This window comes from Vicia villosa, linkage group LG3 (assembly GCF_029867415.1).
Source record: "Vicia villosa cultivar HV-30 ecotype Madison, WI linkage group LG3, Vvil1.0, whole genome shotgun sequence".
Lineage (NCBI taxonomy): Eukaryota > Viridiplantae > Streptophyta > Magnoliopsida > Fabales > Fabaceae > Vicia > Vicia villosa.
The window spans coordinates 149,729,316-149,750,121 of NC_081182.1; the positions used below are offsets into that span (position 1 = coordinate 149,729,316).

The following is a 20,806-nucleotide window of genomic DNA, read 5'->3' on the forward strand; positions in this document are numbered from 1 at the left end:
ATCATTTGAATTGCTTTAAATTTTAAATTGCTTTAAAATGAACAACTTTGGTAGCTGGAAAAATATATAAAAGTTGAAAAACTTGATAGAAGAGGCATTTACATTTCTGGGCATAAATGAGAGCATATAACTATATTAGTGAGTTAGCTAATGGCATTGAAAGTATAGAAGGTTCAATTCAATATTCTATTCCTTTTGGCATCCGACCAAAAAGTAAATATAAAAATAAAGACCACATATCATAAAATCTAAAATTCATTGATAAAAATCAAAACATGAACAGAATTTAAAATCTACCGAGGAAGAACTCGAAGCAGGTTCACGACTTCAGAAAGCATGCTCACCAACTTCTTATAGTCTTCTTCTAGCCTGTCCACTTTAACAGAACATGTAGCAAATTTTTCAAAATCTGCTCTGGTCAAGGTCACCATTTCATCATTATTATCAGAATTAGCAGAAGCATTAGCTAATTGATCTAAAGTTATCTCAGATTTTCCTTCGTAATGATCTGGATTCAATGGCATTTTCTTATTCAATGAGTTGTGACACAAGGAAGCTACTCGTTGCAAGATGAGGGCTTGTTCAACAAGATGTTCCAGTCTCTTTTCAGGTATCATCACAGTCGGGGGAATCAGATCCTGTAGTTCCTCCAATAGTTTTGACCGAGTCCTAGCTCCTTGGCCAGACGGTGACAACATGCATGAAGAAAGTTTGCGAATTTTAGTACTGTCATCACAAAGATGTGTAATCTCAGTCCTCAATGTCTTTAATGCCTCCATGACCTTATCCTCGTCAAGAAGCTCAAAAAACTTCTGTTCTAATATTAAAATTGAGGCAGCCTTGATAATGCTTTCATCTTCTAGACCAATTTGATTCAATGTGGCTACACTTTTGTCCCAATCACCATCAAGTATCTGCTGCTTAAACAGATTTACCGCAGACGAATTCAGAGATATGCCAGACTCCTCCTCTAAGTGTTCCCCACTCTTTTTGTAACCAAGAGAATACAATGCCTTCGTAATCATCCTTACAAACTCCCCTCTTTTTAAGACCCCTTTTGAAGCAACATCTTCGTCGTCCCCTTCGGCTGATACGTCACTTGAACATACAACACGCACCTTAGAAGTTGAACCGTTAGAGAGACTGACTAATTCTTGAGAAGACAATTTTGCTCGTTTCAAAGCTGGTTCTTTATCTTCCACACTTTCCATCAAATAACAACCAGTAACAAAATGCCCTACAAAAATAGGTAAGATAAATTTCTGCACAGGAACAGCATAACTAAATAATCAAATACCATAGAACTCAACAATGCATTTTGAAACACTTATTTGGTGTTACCATAAACAAATAACCTTGAAGCTTGTTGCAATTATTGTTTTGAAATATAAATAATTCTTATTCTTGTTTACTTGAATTACTTTGGCCATATACCCGCATGTTACGCAACAAGGAAATGGAAGTAGTGTTGAAAAACTGCTAACGTAGATATAAGAAAACTAAACTGTCTAATTGCAACTGTCTTCTATGTCAATTGCCAACTTAAAAACTTCTTATTTTCCATTGATAAACAGAATAAAATGATAAGCTTTTTTGGGAGTTTGAAGAGAAAGATGTAATAAAAAGAATAGAGAGACTTAAGGGCGAGAGTTTTTGATATTTAATTTTAATCATAATACAAAAGCCCTTAGTTTGGAGAATTTATAAATTATATTGAAGGAGAAGTTTTGAAGGTTTTGGAGAGTTTGGATAAATTGTTAAATTATAATCTATATTGTTAAAATATTTTAAAAAATAAAAATATATTAATGATAAATATTCATTTATCATTCTATACAAAATCATTCTTTAAAAAAATGTGAAACAACAACAACAAGCCTTATCGCACTAGGAGTGGTCAGCTACATGGATCAACATTCATTGTTCTATCCAGGTCTATCTAAGACCAAGCTTTTATCCAAAACGGTTTTGGCAAATACCAATACCAATACCAATACCACCATTTTCTATATTAAAAACCAAATTGTGGTTAATTCACACCACGACGACCGGCCGGAATCAGTGTCGCGACACCTGTACCGACCAAAATCGCGAAAACCTTTACGCGACCGTTTTTTAAAACCATACTCTTGTAGTTTTTCTAAATCTTCCTCTACCTTTAGTTATTTGACAAATAATTTATCAGTTTTCTCTCTACATGCATAAATCATCTAAATCTATTTTCCACTATCTTTTCTACAATAGGCCGCAAAATCACGAGAGTTTACGCAGCATAGATAGAGGATTCAAAAATCGTGAATCGTAAAGTCCTACTATTGGTAGAAGAAGAGAGAAGTTTGAACCTGAATCAATTCAGAAAACGGTGAGTCAACAACGTCAGAGAACGTCTTGTTGAATGAAAGAGGGAGCTTGAACAAGAGTTGGAGGAAATTATTCTGTTTCTCACAATAATAAGGAAGAAGAATGAAGAAAGAGAATTTAAGCTGAAATAACTTTAGTAACGGTTGAGTATAGGGGCACCATATGATATATTTTTCTTTAAAAGGAGTTATTATGATCCTGTCTATATGAATTTCCATTTTTAAAATAAATAATAAATAGGAATTTAATAAAATCCAGCCCATATCCAGACCCGTTTTACAAAATTTCTAAAAAAAACCTTAAAAACAGAATACCGAGTTTATCCATATGATCTTGGCTATGATTCAGCACGCCGGCATGTGATTAGAGCATCAACTCGGGCAAGTTCACGAGTTAACTCGCGATCCTGCATACACTAAGTGCCATCCCATCACTCTATCTAATATTATCATTTATTTATTTCTTTTCAAATCTCCTTCTCAGAAGCCTTCTCCTCTGTATCTCCTAACTCGCAAACATAGCCTTACACATAGATAAAGGGTTTTAAAAAATATGTGATATATTAGTTTTTTCCTAAACCCTAAATCCTTACAACAATGAACAAGTGATCAAAGTAAACACTAGAAACACAAAGCTATATTCAGCATCAAAACACACTACAATCTCTAACCCTACAGAACAACACCAAAATTGATAACAAACATCATTTGAGATCAATAAATTCAACTTTCTAATTTAACAAACAAAAATCACAACTTCATAATCGAAAGGATGTGCAACATGACAATTTGAATCGAAAACCGAAAATCCAGGAACTGCAAAAGAAAAAAAAATACGGTAGTGATAATGATCAACCTACTTACCAGAGAAGCGATATGAAAGTCGCCGGAGCCAGATGAATAAACCGCAGCCGATTCGACCTTCTGTTGTTTCTTCTTCCTTTCTTATTTTGTTTGGCCTCAAACCGTTCTCTTCGTCTTTCTACTCTGCAGTTATCGAGCAGAGGAAAAGAGTGGAGTGGGAGTTCTATATATATAGAGAAAACTTTGGACGATTATTCTACTCAATTGCTCTTTATTTTATTTTTTTCTTTTAGTTATTTTATTTATTAATATTCCTTAATCTATTATTCTTTGAGTTCAATTTTAAACAAAAATATTTAATTTTAGATTTATTAAGACACGTTCTAGTAGTTTTTGTAATTGTTAAATTTTGAAAATTTTAAAATTACATATTCCAGAGTCCTAGAGAATAACTATAGTTATATTAATAAAAAAAAGTTGACAGATTTGATTAGAATAACTATAGTTATATAAAAATGTTAGATCCCTAAAGAAAATCTTTGTCGTTTAAGAGACGATTAAAATGTCGGATCTTCAAGGGAAATTTTTTTTGCTTTAAGAGGCAATCAAAAAGTTGAATTTCTAAAGAGAATTCTTATCCTCCTAAGAGGTGATCAGAAATGTTGGATTCCTAAGTAGGATTTTTAATTACACTAGAGATGGAGATCGCTGCCTTGAATCCAGAAGAAGCCCAAATTTTTATCAAAACTTACCGCATTATTTATGGTCGGGATCCAAGTGATGTTGAGGCTAAGGATCATTTGACGCGTAGAGCTCAACCGAAGGGTGTCAATTGGCTCAAGCGCATTATTTATGCCTTTCTATGATTTTGTGTTCACCTGGATAAATCTAATGTTGCCCTTTTTCGAGTTCAAAATAGAGTTGTTGAGGTTTTTGAAGATTGCCCCCTCACAGCTTCAGTGCTTAGGCTTATATAAGAGTGTTCCAATTCTGGACCGAGTATCAATCTTGGAAACCCGTATGCCAATTGTTCTTCCATATTTTCGCCATAATACATACTTCTAGGTATAATATTTGGGATCTAGGGCTCTTCGTGCTAGACCAAAAGTTTCACGGTTTAGCCTTTTTTGAGAGCTATGATGATTTCAGGAGACGCTTCGTGCTGGTGAAGCTTGTACTCTAAAAGCCCATTCCATGTTCTATTATGTCCTTAAGCTGTCGGTTATTCTTCCTTCCCGGATTCCTCGCACTCCTTAGGAAGCGCTTCCTACGATGTTTGAAAAGGATCTTGCCTACGCTCAAAATATTCCTGAAGCAGAAAAGATGGAGCTTTTCTCAAATTCCATTTTTTTACACTTACCAGACTGCTTCTTTATTCTTCGTAAATGCTGCTAGGTGGGGGATGTTTTGGCCATGAGCAGTCCTTTAAAATATAGGGATACCTATAAGAAGGGGTGTGAAATTATGGAACGAAAATGGTCTAAACATCAACAAGAAGTGTCAGCCCTTTAGGATAAAATCTATTGTGAAGGGAGACAGTTTTTGAGTCTATTTGACAATTTTAGAGTTGGAGGCGAGGATTATTAGAAAAACTTGCAAATTACAATGTTGGCAGATTTTATAATTTAGGACAAAGGTTTTGAACAACCTTGTCAATTGAGTTATAAAATAGTTTAGAGTAAAGTTATTGAGTAGTTGGGAGTTAAATTTGAGTAATCTAGTATTTAATTTGAGTTAAAGTCCTAGACAATATATTACATGTGCATAATATTGTTTATGATCAAATTTCTAGTAGTAAAATGAAATAATATATAGTAGTAAATTTCTAGTAGTAAATAATATTGTTTTTTTTAAGAGTAGTGTCACTTAAACTAATTAAATAAATACTTAGATTCTTTTTTTATTTAATAGTGTACTCATAGGATATATATTTTTATTTATTTGCCGGTATATATATATATATATATATATATATAGGCATGACAACGGGGCGGGTCGGGGACGGTTTTTACCTCTCCCAAACCCAAACCCGAATTCTCAATCAATCCCCGTTATCCGCCCCAAACCCAAACGGGGATGGGGAATTAAAACCCAAACCCGTCCTTAACGGGTTCGGGTATCCCCGCCCCGCCACCATGTATTTCGTAAAATCAATTTTTTTAATAAAAATATTTACTTTTTCAAAAATCAAATTACATTATAAATAACAAAATAAAACAATCTCAAAAAATTTCATACATATATTTCAAATATTTAAAATAATAAATACAAATCAAATTATTAAAATATTAGCCACATATTTAATAATATAAATTATGAAATATAAATAATAATGTACATATTTAAATAAACGGGGCAGGTTCGGGGACGGGTTCGGAGTGGGTACTAGTGTCCCCATTACCTTACTCATCCCCATGTTTTCTAATCGGGAAAAAACCAAACCCAATCAAAGCGGGTTTTCCCCGTCAACTTCGGGCTGATTCGGGTGGGTACCCGTGTATATATATATATATATATATATATATATATATATATATATATATATATATATATATATATATATATATATATTATTTTGATTACATGTTATAAATAGATATACATGTAATATTTTTTACTCAAACCAAATTAATTTATATTACTAACAAATAAATTTATCATACATTCAGAAGGATAATGAAAATCACTGCGAGGAACATAAGAGATAAACGTCCTTGCCAAAACATGAGCACCACCATTATCTTGTCACCTAATAAATACAACCATAAACTTGTTGTGTATATTTAGAATATGTCTACAATCATAAATAATAGAGTCATAAGTTACATGGTGAATATCATCTACCATTTTTTTATAGTCTAGCTCGAAAATGACATTTGTAAAATCTGTTGCCACAATCTATTGTAGCGCATTATACAAACCCCAAGCTTCACACTCTACTTCTTGAAGATTCATGTGACACCAATATGTTCTAGCCATAACAAAATGACCAGATCATCTCGAACACACATTCCAATACTTGAGCAAGATTGTTATTGAAATGTGACACCATCTATATTACACTTGAAAGAACCAGTGGGGGGAGGTTACCATTGAATACTTGATGAAGGAAAAGATGCCAATAATTCTCAATATCTCGAGCACAACTAACACAAAAAGGAAATAATCTATCTCTTTTTCCAGAGATTCTCCCGATGAGGAAGGAAATTCCTTCCTAGTATCCACAAAAAAGGTTTTTACTTTCGGGGGATAGATAGATTCCACAATCATTTCCTGTTACCCGAGACTGTTAAATAATCTCCATTGACCAAACGCTCTACACACACTCTATACCCACTTCTGACATTAAACTAATTGTTAGTACCATGGTTTTAGGATTGACAACAATTTTGCTAAAATATGGTTCATGACAGATGTTGAGCAAGATGTTATAACATCTTGATCAGGCTGATACAATAGTATGTGAAGATTGCATAGAAGACAAATGTTCTGACAGATGTTGTGACATGCTGAGCCAACACATCATTACAAGTTGTGTTAAATCTTGACATATTTGATTTAATTTTATGATATTTCTTTTGGATATATCTCAATGATTTGTGCAGGTCAATAAGATTTAATCTGGAACAAGTGAATCAAATCTCCAACAGGATTAAAGTTTCTAAAATTGGATACTGAGACAATTTAGGAAACTTGAAAATTTGTTCTAAGTATTATTTGGGTGAAGATTTCAAAGCCCATGGACTGCTGAAGAGTATTTAAAGAGAATCCTAGACCTAATGTAACTAAGTATTTTCGCAATTGTAAAATTAGGGGAAGGTTATAAATTTTAGGTTTTGAGAGTCTCTTCTGTTTTAAGTCACCCATGTATCTTTTGATACCATGTGGTAGACTGATTGTTACTTGACTTGTCGTCAAGTTATTGTTCTCACTCTTAAAGCTTTTAAGCATGGAGTTGAGTTCTTGGTTGAAGTTTTTAAGCAAGATCAAGTATTGTTCTTAGTTAAGGTTCTTAACTAAGTATTATTTATTGAAAGTGTAATCTTCTATTTTGTTTTATCATTAGGATTGTGACTTGTTTTGAAACAATAATTGGGGTTGAGATTGTTTTATCACTGAGGTGATTGGAAGTAAGATTTGATTTCTCATATCTATGTAGAAGTTACACGGGGTAGTGGTTAGGTGATAAGTCGTAAAATGGAACTGTTTAGGCTTTAAACTAATACTATTATAGGAAATTTTCTTCCTAGCTTGGTAGCCCTCAGAGTAGGTGATATTGCACCGAACAAGGTTAATAATCTGTTGTGTTATTTACCATTCTGCTTCTTAATCTTGCATGATTTTCTGTTTGGTGAAAGTGTCTTATGTCAACAGATGATGTCAAGATTGTCCTGTCATTTTGATTTATGTTGAGTCATCTATCTTAACTGGTGTCTGTGTTTTTATCATTTTATAGCTTAATTCTGCATACCTACAATCTGGTGTGATTTTTTCTGTTTTGTCTATCAATAGATGTTGTAACATCTGCCTTGACGTATCTTCTTTTAGGTACTTCTCTGTTATTTGTGCCTAATTTTCCATTTCTAAGTCTCATACAACAAAGTAAAATACTAGAAAATAATGAAGAATTTTGATTTTACAAGATCAAATATTTCCAAGCACAGGTCCCATCGGGCGTGCCAATTTGTTTACCGTGAAAATTGGTAAACAAGCACTAGTCCTCCAAAAACAAGAATCTTTGGTTACTCACAGGACCGACTAGATTGATCCTAGGACATGTGTTTTTTATTTTAAACTTTGTTCTTAAGAATGAAGAACATTTCGACAATGCTCATGATTTTATGATAACGTTTGTTTTTTATCTAAGTGATTCTTTAAAGTGATAACATAAACTTGTAAAGAAACAAAATAAAGATAATTGAAAGTAAATTTCTAGAAGTAAAATTCTGGAAATAATAAGTTATAAAATTGTAAAAAGATAAAAATAGTGTTTACACGTACATTCTCAGTAGAGTGTTTTCTCAACACGCAGATATTTTGAGTTTTAGTGAGATTTTGTACACAAATGAACACCCTGAATCTTAACACTACTATATATATTACTTCGAAATAACCGTTCTCAACGGCATTTCGTTTAGAAAACACCATATTTCGCTCGGCATGTCTCCCTTTCTCCCTGAGGCTCCACATGTCCTTTGGAAAAAATGGATAAGGACGAAAGTCAGTTATCCCTTCATTCAAATCCAAACTTCCCCGTCGAATGCCGCTCCCTTTGTCGAACCAATATAAGACTTAGCAAATATTTCTAAGTTCATGTCCAACACTTCTTCCTTACAAAAGTGACTTCGACGGTATTTCAACAAATATATTATTTTGTCGAAAAACTCGTAATATCTTAAAAGATATTTTCTTTCCTTTGCTGATACCATAGTATCGAAAACTCCAACTAACAGTCACACAACGAATTATGATGTTTTGGTTTATATATGTACAAAGTTACACACACAAATATATATATACCCAACTAACTGTAACTCCTTTTTTATCAATAAGGTTATGGGTATACATGAATTAAATATGACTAATTATCATTAGTTAATACAAATATTTTTTAAAAGATGGATACTTTGTTGAATAAGTATGCAGGATTAGCTTTTCTTTTGCTTTGAATGAATATTTTTAATAGTTTATTAGCATAATTAAATTATAATACTGAATAGATAATATCGCTTTTTGTATATTCTAATTTGTGTTTTTTATTTGTTTATTGATTTGAACGTTGGAGTGATAACTTGGCATATCCATCTCGCTCCTCTGCATCAAAAGCACACTCCACTGCACCTAAATTGTACCTCAGTCTGTCATCACTTATTTATGGTTCCAGAACGGAACAATGGCTCTATATTTGGAAACAAACATCTAACTCCTGCAAAACTCCACGAAAAACCACTGCCTCTTCACCATAATTCAATAAATATTTGATATATTTCGAGTTCGAATCAACGCTAAAAGTCGTGAAGCAATGGTGACATTAAAAGATACTCGATCATCTGCTCAACACAACACCACCCTTGTGGCCGATACAACAATCAAAGCTCCTAATCTTACAAGGGAGACTTTGCTTCCTGTTATGGTCGAGGATGATCATGTCCTGATGACTTCTTCCTTTTTTCCTCTAGTATATTCCTTTTAACAATCGGCCAAACCATATTCCAAGTGTTTATGATTTTCCAGTCTTTTCAATGCCACTCCAAGGCCATACCTCAAATTAACCTTTATTGCAATTGTTGATTCACGAACAAGAAATTCCTTAAAGCCTCCAGCAAGTACAAGAAAATATAGGTATGCAAGGGGATAACGATATTCTTAAAAGTGTTTATAACCTTGTACATCCACATAATTCACACATAAGGCAGCCTCGCACGACAATTAGGGAGTTGAGCTAGAATCGATATTTGTTAATACCATATCTTCATGCAAGGCAGTTCCCCGATCCTTGGATCGCACCTGATGTTGAGAACAACATACTCCGCCATGTGAGTTTGAGGGAATAAGAGGTAGTCACGCCCCACCAGAGATTTGTCATCCCTACCACTTGCCATCATATTGTTGGACATATGACTTCACACGCAAGAGTGGGGTAAATTGTGGGTTTTAGAAAAATGGTAGTTTGAAAATAATATAGGATCATTTTTCATAGTTTAAAATCACTTTAAAAAGATTTAAAAATTAGCAGCATAAAATAAAATACGGAAAGTAAATAGTTAATGGATAGAGAAATAACACTAGGAATTATAGAGGTTCAGTAAAAAAATAAAAGAACTAATCCTCTACCCAAGATTTTTTCTTTAGAGTATCCAATAAATCTTAAAAGTTTTTAGTAGGTTGAACTCTCGAAGCCCCTTATAGAAGGAAAATGAGGTTTATGGCTAACTTCCAACCAAACATTGAACAAGGAGAGAAGCGGCGAGTCTTCCTTCCAAACGATTGATTGAAGCAGTTAGTTTTATTTTCAAAATTGAAACGGTTAGTCCCCAAGCTAAACTGAGGTTTTAAATGGGATGATATCAAACTTGGGTGAGCTTTTAATACGGGATGAACTCAGGAATCAAACCGAGATTTTGACGAGATGACCACAAACCTAGGATATTTTCACTCGACTGAGCTTAAACTGAGATTTTACACATGATAACCACAAACTAACTTCATTTTTTAATACAGGCTAATCTCAAACTAATGAAAGCTTTTGAACAGCCTGAGCCTTCGAACAGATTGGGTATTGATTAGTATCATGCTCCAATCAATTGGTTGGCCTAAAATTAATCGTTTAGGGTTTTAAAAGTAAAAGTAAAAGAAAAGATATATATTCATCATCATTCATTAATAAAATGTTCTAAACGTCTACGAAGCATTTTTGCACTGGCCCAATCGATTGGGTATAAGTGCTAATCGATTGGCCAATACAAAGAGTTGCCAAGAACTTTTTTGACAGCTCCCGATTCAACCGACGTGACTTTAAAACGATTTTAGAAATATTTTGTTAAGAAAAATAAGTTATAAAACTTGTTTTAATGTGTGTGTGTGTGGTTATGCGTATAACTTTACAAGAAACCCCTTAAGCTTTTACAACATATTGTTCTCTCATACGTGACTTGGCGAACTTTCACACTTCTTATCTTTCATACCTAGAAGCTTGAAGACTTTTTCATATAAATCAGTCATATAGATACTAGCTTGAATTCTTCTTGGAGATGACGCTTGAAATTTATTCTAGGTGAGTTACATATCGTCAAATGATCTTTGCAGTGATCATTAAACCCCAGCTATGCCTGCTTTCACTTTAACTGATTGTTATGCTTGCACTTTAGTTGTTATCGTCAAGGACTAGTTGTCATTATTTAGAGCATATTCAAGTGATCTTGCTTAATCAATAACCTGCAAAACATGGTTCCACTCACACTACTCTCAAAGAGACGAAAGGCATGACATCAAATTGTAGACTCTCTAGAGGAAGAGGAAAATTTTATCTAAGCACATCCTCGATAAAAGGATCCCAAAATCTCTTGAAAAAATTTAAAGTTGGCCAAATATGATGGCTTAAGAGATCTAGAGTAGCATATCGGCCATGTAGACATCAGGCTCGAATATTACCATGTCTGGGGGTTCTGAAATGAAAATCGTTCATGTTAACCCTCAAAGGAGTTTAAATGACGTGGTTTAATGCCCTCCCTAACGAGAGAATCCTAGAAGGAACTCTATGATTATTTTACCTCTCAATTCACTGCTTGAAAATGACAACCCACCACCATATTTGTACCTATAAGGATTCAACAAAAGAAAAAGGAGACCTTGTGAGAGTACATTAATTTGTATACTAAAGTAGCATAAGAAGTATGAGGAAAGAATGATGAATTAAAGTGTTGGATATTCAAAAAGGGATTGAGAATGGGCTTTATGCTTTGTGAGAAGCTAGTGCTAGAATGAACATGTAGCTTAAACGATCTCTTAGTTAAGTCCCAACCCTGCATTAATTATGAAGAATAACTACTGGCCGAAGAGGTCGAGAAAGGCCCGAGAATAAGAAACCTAAGAAACAATTAGAGACCCGAGATAGACTACAAGCATTGTCGAGCCAAGCTCTCTTCTTATACTTTCCTGGACACTTAAAGGGAGAAAATTTCACAAGAATGTGCAAATACCAACTTCAAGGAAGTTGGAATAAGAAACCTCATACAGTAAAAGAGTCACTCGGGACTAACAAAATGAGATTTTGTCGTTTCCATAAGGGCCATAGCCATAACACCATTTGAAGGACACAATCAAAGAATTAATCAAGAAAGGGAGGCTCACCTGATAATATTAGGAAGGTGGTCTAAAATATGACAAGGAAAGAAAGAAATCAACAAATGATCCCCTCGTCGAGAAAAATGATCTCTTAAAAAACCCTAGAGGCAGCAAGCGGGCCCAAAGGAAAGAAATAAAGTAGCAGTGAAGTAGAACAAGCACGAAAAGGCAAACACCATTGCATCACGTTCATTATTGGGGGTCTCCCCAAGCCTATAAACTCACTCAAGGGCACCATTAAAAGAAGAATCGCAAAGCTAATGGAAGTAAGTAGAGAATGAGATATAAATTTTGAAGGGAAATCGGAGAAACCTATCCTCAGATTCTGCAATAGTAAAATGATTGGCGGAATCTCGATTGGAATATTTCTCTTAGTAATAACCACAACTAAGACCAAATTTGATGTATCTTGGATCCTCATAAAGAAGCTCAAACTGAAAAGGAAAAAGTAATCACCGTACATGGGATATGACCTACAAGCCTCTAACGATACAATTACTCGCCCGTGGGATTCATCGAACCAATGGTCACCATTGGAGAAGGAAAGGACATCAGGACAATTAATCTGCAATTTTAAGTAGTCCCTTGTAAAAGCATCTATAACTGCATCCTAGGTAGGCCCTTTACAACGATACAGGACATGGTGGCCTCCACGGTCCACTTAAAGATGAAATATCATGATGTCCACGATGAACTGATGACAATATGTCGAATCATCTAGAACCCGAAGGATTCAAATCTCATTTTAACATTTTATGATTTAAGCAAGATTCAAATATCATTTTAACAAGATTTATAGATTCAGATTGAGGTGTCTGCCTAACTACAAGAAGATCAACTACAGGTTTCAACTTTTACCTTGGATCAAGCCTCATCGGCTGGAAATGCAAAAAGCCACAAGTGATCTCCAAATCCTTTTCAAAAGCAAAGTATAGAGCCTTGTCCAACACTTCCTATGAGGCTTAGTGATTGTTATACCTATTGGAAGATTTCTACATTCATCACTCTAAACTTGTCACCATTTTCTATGACAAGCTTAAGGGCTACTCACATAGCAACCAACCTTTGTTTTTCACGATCGTACAAAACACATCGAGTTAGATTGTCATCTAGTCGAAACAAAATTCAATCTAAAATCATCCACCTAATGTCAATTGACTCTAAAAATCAAGTGGAAGACCTGTTCATTAAACCTTTATACAAGATACCTTATACTCTTTTGGCTACCAAACTAGGAATGTTAAACATCCATTCTAGTTTGAAGAAGGATGTTACCGTTTAAACGTTTTATTGGATAAAATTAGACAATTTCTTTTTACACCCATATGCCTTCTTATAAACCCGCAGTGAAATTTCTAAAATACCCCTATATTTTAGATGTGCATCTCCGAAGGCACGTTTTTTCTTAAAAAAAAAGGTGATTTCGGATGTGCGCTTCCGAAAACACCTTTTTTTTTTATAAAAAATGTGTCTTCGGAGATGCACATCCGAAATAACCCAATTTTTGATCTTGGGATTTTTCGGATATGCATATCTGAAAAAACTCAATATTTATTAAAAAATTAAAATCAAGGTGAATCAATTGTATTAATAATATAATTAATTATATTAATCAAAATATATAATTAAATATATACCATTTTAACCAAAATATATAATTAAATACATACCATTTTAATTAAGATATATAATTAAATATATATCATTTTTATCAAGATATATAATTAATTAAATATTTAACCGCATAATATTGTGACAAATTAATTTTATAATTTAAAAAAAGGTAATTACTTTTATAATTTAACCGCATAAATATTTAACCGCATATTAAATATATACCATTTAAAAAATAATCATTATAGATAATTACTATTAAATTCCATTAAAAGGTAATTACTATTAAATTCCAATAAACCACATTAACCATATAAATTCCAATAAACAATATTAACCGCATATAAAATGTATAAAATGATCTTATTATTATTATAGGTTTTTTATTTTTTAAAATTTGTGAATATATATATATATATATATATATATATATATATATATATATATATATATATATATATTATTATTTTTTAACCATATAAACTATTATAAATAAATATTTTTTTTCAAAATAAAATAAAATTTTTTTTGGAATAATACTTCGGATATGCATATCCGAACTAACCAATATCCGAAATTTCTTTTGGGAAGAGTTTTTTCGGATATGCATATCCGAAAAAGACTTGACATTTTAAATTCAACGTTTAAATTAGAAAAAAATATTTTCGGAGATGTATATCCAAAAAAAATTATTTCGGAGATGCATTTTCAAAATTAGAAAAAATATGAAATGAGTGTCTTCGGAAATACACTTTCAAAAAAATATTTTGGAGGTTTTCAGGATGAGTTTGCACCCCATATGAGGATAGAAAGAAATTGTCTAAAATTATTTGACTATTGTTTGTTAGAGAAATTCACACTAACAAATTCCTTTCCTATGGGCCCATATATTAGTTTCAGCCTGCCCTGTAAAACTAAAAAAATAAAATTTAACTCTCCTTTTTTAGTTTTTTCTATTCTTCATTAATGCATGATGTGCATATCTACTTTAGTTGCCACTTGTTTAACATACTCCATAGATATCTTCAAGAGTCGCATATTCTTAACATATCTTGATCAACCTATACCACTTGTTCAAAAACACTACTAAAGAACAAAATACACTCTTTTCAACACACGTCCTAATAAAACATTGTAACCATTTTATGGACAAACCTTGAACCACTTATTAAGAGATAATCTTTGAGACACTTTTAAGTTTTATCCATTCAAGAGGCTGAATTTCTTCCAACAAATGATTTTTCATATTATTGTGCTTCTTAAAAGGCTTGTAACAACTTGAAATTCTTAATCAAAGAGCAGGTTAAAAAAGCCATTATAAATTAAAACTCCAAGTGCTTGCTTACTTAAGAATAAGATTTACATGCAAAATAATAGCCCTTCACCAAAGTTCTTAATTAGGCAACACTGAATGAACTTGCAGTGTCCTCCACAAACTTTCTTGCTCCCTTAAACCACCTCTTGTCACCAGCTTGAGCCTTGCAAATGTATAGCTTTCCATCATTTACAGTTGCTGTAATCAGCTGGTGCTTTCCACCTTCATCTCCATCAGCAGTCCTTGTCAATACCGAAATGTTGTAATACTGTTTCCCGCCAATCACTGGTGCTGAGCTCTCTAAGATGTTTGCAACAGCTACAGCATTTGTGTCGAAACCTCCCTGAAGAATTCAAGTTAAGAAATAGTTGGATGAATTGTACAAATTAGTGAAAGATGAACAGCAAACGCAAAAAGTTACAACAAACACTTAAAACCAAAGGCATGTCTGGTGTCTGACACATGTCAATGTATGATATCAACATGACATCGGTACACGTGGTTTACATTCAATCATTTCAATTTTCTTAATGCATGGTAGTTATAAATCATCAACAAATTACCTCTGAATCAGTTTGTCCAAAGAAGGCTTGTTTTCCAAGCAAATAGTTCACCTGCAAAGAGGAAAATCAAATCTTCAATTTCAACAAAGAAATGTTGTCTTTGCCTTTAAAACTCAAAGGCATTGTTCATTTGAATATTGGAGGAAGTTTCACTCAAAACCAATGCACATTTATTGGTTTATATTGTTCACATTCCTTCCTTACATAACAACGAATTCTGCCATTCACTACAAAAATCATCAAAAAATTCTTCTTTTTACAGTATGAAATCCATAGATAACTCCTACTAGTGTCAATCTTATTTGCAGCCAACCATCGAAGAATTTAGAAATTTGAAGTTACGGGGATAATACTTGTATACATTAAGATGGGAGTAAAATAAGGACATATATCAAGATACGGAACTCAAACTCCATCGGGCAGGGTTGAATATGAAATAATGTATCAGCATAACAAAATCTATATTAATGATTTTATCAAAATTTTAGTATACATAGAAAAGAGGCAAAAGTTTGAGATTTTTTCAAAACCTTAGATAGGAACTCTTCAGGTGAACCATAGTCAGTGATGGACTTCTTGTCAGTTGTTTGGACTAAAACTGAAACATTGCTTGTTGCATCAAAATTGTCCTCATATCTAAGAACCTGACCAGGGAACTCTCTCTCTTTGCTTGGATTCCACTTAGCTGGCACCAACAGTTTGAATCCATCTCCATTGTATGGCAAGTAGTCTGTGTTTGTCTTTGCCTTTCCAAACACATTAGCTGAAACCAAAATAACCAATCAAACAATGCATTTTCTCAACCATTAATGAAAATATTTCACTTTAAACTCACATCACATTCATGAGTTTCGATCATCATGTCAAAGACATAGTTGATTCAATTCGGATTCTATGCAGTCACATAAACTCTAAATTGTATTCAAAGTAAATATAGTAAAACTACATGTCATTTGATCTTCGTCAGACGGTGAAAATCCACTGAACACGTAAGTAGTCACGGATCTCCACCGTTCGACAAGAGATCAGATGACCCATATCGAAAACTATATTCTAATCTTAATCAAATGGTTGGATTAATAAAAGAGTATTTGAGAAGATACCAGCTTCTCCATAAGCAGCATCAGCAGGTGAAACCTTGGAGCCAACAGCAGCAGCACCAATGAGAACAGAAAGTGCTAACCTACGAGACACAACAGCATCAACAACATCATCTTGTTTCTGTGCCTTGCAAACAATATGGTTTGGTTTGGTGGTAACAACTTGGCGTTGAGATAAGGTTCTAGATGGAGTAGTAAGAGCATATTGGTGGTGCAAGAAACATTGTGTAGATGCCATTTTTCTTAGAGTATGCTGCTATAGTTTTTTTTTTTTCTTGTGAACTTGACACTCTAAGAGTAAAGGCTTGTGAACTTTGAATTGGATTTAGATATGGTGGATCTGATGTGGCAATGAGCATGTGGTTGGTTTTGGATATTGGATTTTGGAATGGATGAGTGGTAAAGTTTGATTGCATTTGTGATGTGGGATAAGGTTGTAAGGGCTGTGATTGGTTCCACATGGCATATTGCACATTTATTTTGTTTTTGGCTTCTTGTGCACTTAAAGACATTACTATTATGTTCACGAGGGTTTAATCATAGTACTTTATTTTTTGTGAAAAATTAATGTTAAAAAAACTTTAGTAGAACACGAAAAAATAAAAACTGATTATTAATATATTTTTTCTATTTTTTTTATAAATTGAGTTATATATATATATATATATATATATATATATATATATATATATATATATGACACTAATGTGTCAAATTTAATAATATGACACATCTGATAACTCTTCACATCGTATCTATATACTAAAATCTACCGTTGGATTGAAAGCTATTATCATATAGATCACGTTTATAAAATTTAGGATTAATACCTATTCTCTTTCTACCATATGGGCATGAGCGTTTTTTTGAAAAATTCTCTATAAAAAAATTATATGAATTTCCCTAATATTTGAAGATTATCTCATTTTTTTAATTTATTATTATTTTTAAGATTATCTCATTTTTTTTAATTTATTATCCTAACCACTAGGCTGAGAGTTTGACTTTTTATTATCAATGCATTGAATAATATTATTAGGATAATTTCTTTATATTTACAATTCCAATGTATTATTACATGACATTTATAATATATTTATAATATATTCATAATATATTTAAAATATTGAAATATTGATAAAATATTTATAATATATTTAAAATATTGAAATATTCAATATTCTAATATTCAATATTCTAATATTCAATATTTAAAATATTAAAATTAAATATATTTAAATAATTAAATAAAATATTGAAATATAAATAAATAAAATATTGAAATTAAATATATTTAAATATATTTAAATATTTAAATGTTCAAATATTGAAATTAAATATATTTAAATAACTTGAATATATTTAAATAAATAAATAAAATATTGAAATATAAATAAATAAAATATTGAAATATATTTAAAATACTGAAATTAAATATATTTAAATATTTAAATATTCAAATATTGAAATTAAATATATTTAAATAAATTAATAAAATATTTAAATATGAATAAATAAAACATTTAAACATATTTAAAATATTGAAATAAAATATATTTAAATATTGAAATTAAATATATTTAAATAAAGTAATAAAACATTAAAATATATTTAAATATTGAATATTAAAATATTTATCTATCTAAATAAATATATTCAAATATTTAAATATTTAGATAAATAAATAATATATATATATATATATATATATATATATATATTTAAATGTTAAAATATTTAAATATATTTCATTTCAATATTTTAAATATTGAATATTTAAATATATTATAAATATTTTATCAATATTTCAGTATTTTAAATATACTATAAGTATATTATAAATATCATGTAATAATATATTAAAATTATAAATACAAAAGAATTATGCTATTAATAACATTCGATGGACACATAACACAAACCAAACATTCAGCCTAGCGGTTAGGCAGTTGAATTGCAAATGGGAGGTTGTGGGTTCAACTCTTTACCTCCAACAATCTACCATTTAAGAGCTTCAATGGTTCTGGAAAATCCATATTTGCCCTAACCTCTTCATCTTCCACATCCCCAAATTAAGGGTATTTTATGTCCTAAAATTACTTTTTCTAACCAATGATGTCATCTGTTTATATTTCAGATATGTGTTTACTATTTTATGCCTTTGATTCCTCTCTTTAAATGGGTTGCTGATGTCAAATAGTTTCTAACCAATGAGACCTTTAATTCAAAATTTTCTTTCTCTTACTTCCTATGTACCCTCACTGCATCTCTCTTTTCTCTCTTTCATCCTCTTTTTTTCTCTTTCTCTCTCTGCGCACAGGTTCCTGTTCTTCTTCCTCTTCCTCAACCATATTTATCTTCATCATCTTCCACTATCGTTGAGATTCTGTATTCGGTAACATTGTCACCATCCTCTTCTCCATCATATGATATTTTTGTATCCCACCAAAACAAGAATGATGTGTGAATTGGTTTCGGTAACATCGTCACCATCCTTTTCTCTTTTGTTTTTCCGTCTTCCATCTCTTTTGAGGCAGTCTTTCTCTTTCTCTAACAATGACGAAGAAGATTGTTGAGGTATGGTTTTTTCCCTTTCAGTTTATATATATGAAATTGAAAAAACCTAATCCATAATTTTTCGTTGATTTCAAAGTCTTTGATACGGCTTTAATTTATGTGATATTTCAGGCAAGTTCTAACGCTGCCCTTATTTTTGTTTTGGCAAATTGACGAGGTTATGTAAAGAGTTGCAGCAGGGTCGGTTTGAAGTTGCAGGGTCGGCAGATTTTTGTTTGTGATTTTGTGGTTTGACTTTGTGATTTTCGTTGAAAATTTTTTATTTTTTCTCAAACTGCTGTATTCGATGTATTTTGTTGATAAAGTTTTGAATTAGCAATGTTTGATATAGTGGATCTGGGGTGTTATCATTTTTGTATAGGTCGATTTGTGCAGGTTTGAATAATTGCAGGAGATAGCAACGAAATAATCATAGTAAATTCGCGCCAGAAGCGTAGCAAAATTGTAGCTGATTCTGGATTCAAAAAGAAGAAGGAGATGAATAGTGACGATGACCTTTTGACCGGTGGCGTGGCATTTTCACGCGTTCTCATTCGTCCCTCCCATACGCGTGTGCCCAGTGTTGACTTGCTTTTGAATTTTCCAACTAGCACTTATTTTCATATTTATTATTTCTTATTTGATTTATAATCAACAAAGGCCAATAACAAAGATGGTGGAAAGAGTACGTCGATGAACCACTAAACCTGGGTTCGATCCCAGCTCATGCCATTTTATTTTTCTAGTTTTCTTGTTGAAGGATAGAAAAACACTTAGAAAGGGGGGTTTGAATAAGTGTGACTTTAAAAACTCTTAAGATAAAAACAATGAACACAATTATTTTTATCCTGGTTCGTTGTTAATGAAACTACTCCAGTCCACCCCCTTAGAGTGATTTACCTCAACTGAGGATTTAATCCACTAATCAATCTTGATTACAATGGTTTTCCACTTAGATACCTTCTAAGTCTTCTAGAGTATACTGATCACAACTTGATCACTCTAGGAAATCACCACTTAGATAACTTCTAAGTCTTCTAGAGTCTACTGATCTCACTGATCACTCTAGGAACCTTTTACAATCAATGTAAAATAAATGTTACAAGAGTATAAATTGCTTCTTAGAAAGCTATAATCACAACTGTGATATTTCTCTTAAGTTCTAAGCTTAACACTCACTAAATATTACAAGAGTTTGTGAGCTTGAAGATGAAGTTCGTAAGTTTTGAATTCAACAGCGTTTCAGTATGTTTCACAATAGTTGTTGCTGCTTTTGATCAAAACTTCCATATTTACAGGCGTTTGAGAAGATGACAGTTGGGTTGCATTAAATGCTTTACGTGAATAGTACAACGCTGCATTTAATGTTTCACACTTTTGTCAACTACCTCGAGCCATACTTTTGCTGCTTTTACTGACTTTGCCTTTTGTAGCTTCTAACGTTCCTTTTGTCAGTCAGAGATTGGACTTAATAGTCTGTCATCTTGTACTTGCTTCTGATCTCAGATTTCTGAATACAACGTTTGAATATCATAGTCATTCAGCTTGGTGCAGAGCATCTTCTTGTCTTCAGACTTTGAAGTGCTTGAGCGTGATACCATAAGAACTTCAGTGCTTCTGCTTCTGATCTCATGTTCTTCTGATGCTTCA

General features: G+C 32.3%; 2 protein-coding genes across 4 annotated transcripts; both read right to left on the minus strand.

The window, feature by feature from the left end:
• Positions 1 to 133: 133 nt before the first annotated feature.
• On the minus strand, positions 134 to 3,378 carry LOC131656802 (WD repeat-containing protein 26 homolog). 3 transcript variants are annotated; one of them, XM_058926408.1, is made up of 3 exons: positions 3,225 to 3,371; positions 2,343 to 2,435; positions 134 to 1,237 (listed from the first exon to the last, which is right to left on the minus strand). In XM_058926408.1, the coding sequence occupies exon 3, from the start codon at positions 1,209 to 1,211 to the stop codon at positions 294 to 296; it is 918 nt and encodes a 305-aa protein (XP_058782391.1). In that variant the 5' UTR covers positions 1,212 to 1,237; positions 2,343 to 2,435; positions 3,225 to 3,371; the 3' UTR covers positions 134 to 293. The 3 variants fall into 3 exon arrangements, with proteins under 3 accessions (XP_058782391.1, XP_058782392.1, XP_058782390.1); XM_058926409.1 differs by lacking the exon at positions 3,225 to 3,371 and adding an exon at positions 2,676 to 3,188; XM_058926407.1 differs by lacking the exon at positions 2,343 to 2,435 and having other exon boundaries at positions 3,225 to 3,378.
• An 11,547-nt stretch (positions 3,379 to 14,925) lies between these two features.
• On the minus strand, positions 14,926 to 16,906 carry LOC131662500 (oxygen-evolving enhancer protein 2, chloroplastic). Its single transcript, XM_058932303.1, has 4 exons — positions 16,604 to 16,906; positions 16,031 to 16,263; positions 15,501 to 15,551; positions 14,926 to 15,280 (listed from the first exon to the last, which is right to left on the minus strand). The coding sequence occupies exons 1-4, from the start codon at positions 16,836 to 16,838 to the stop codon at positions 15,020 to 15,022; spliced, it is 780 nt and encodes a 259-aa protein (XP_058788286.1). The 5' UTR covers positions 16,839 to 16,906; the 3' UTR covers positions 14,926 to 15,019.
• Between the last annotated feature and the right edge of the window lie 3,900 nt (positions 16,907 to 20,806).

Excerpts from the sequence above, each read along its gene's own strand:
- LOC131656802 (XM_058926407.1), bottom strand. The coding sequence starts at position 1,211 with ATGGAAAGTGTGGAAGATAAAGAACCAGCTTTGAAACGAGCAAAATTG.
- LOC131662500 (XM_058932303.1), bottom strand. The coding sequence starts at position 16,838 with ATGGCATCTACACAATGTTTCTTGCACCACCAATATGCTCTTACTACT. Across the intron at positions 16,264-16,603 it reads TGCTGCTTATGGAGAAGCTG|CTAATGTGTTTGGAAAGGCA; the intron begins GTATCTTCTCAA and ends TTTTGGTTTCAG. Across the intron at positions 15,552-16,030 it reads CTGAAGAGTTCCTATCTAAG|GTGAACTATTTGCTTGGAAA; the intron begins GTTTTGAAAAAA and ends TCCTCTTTGCAG.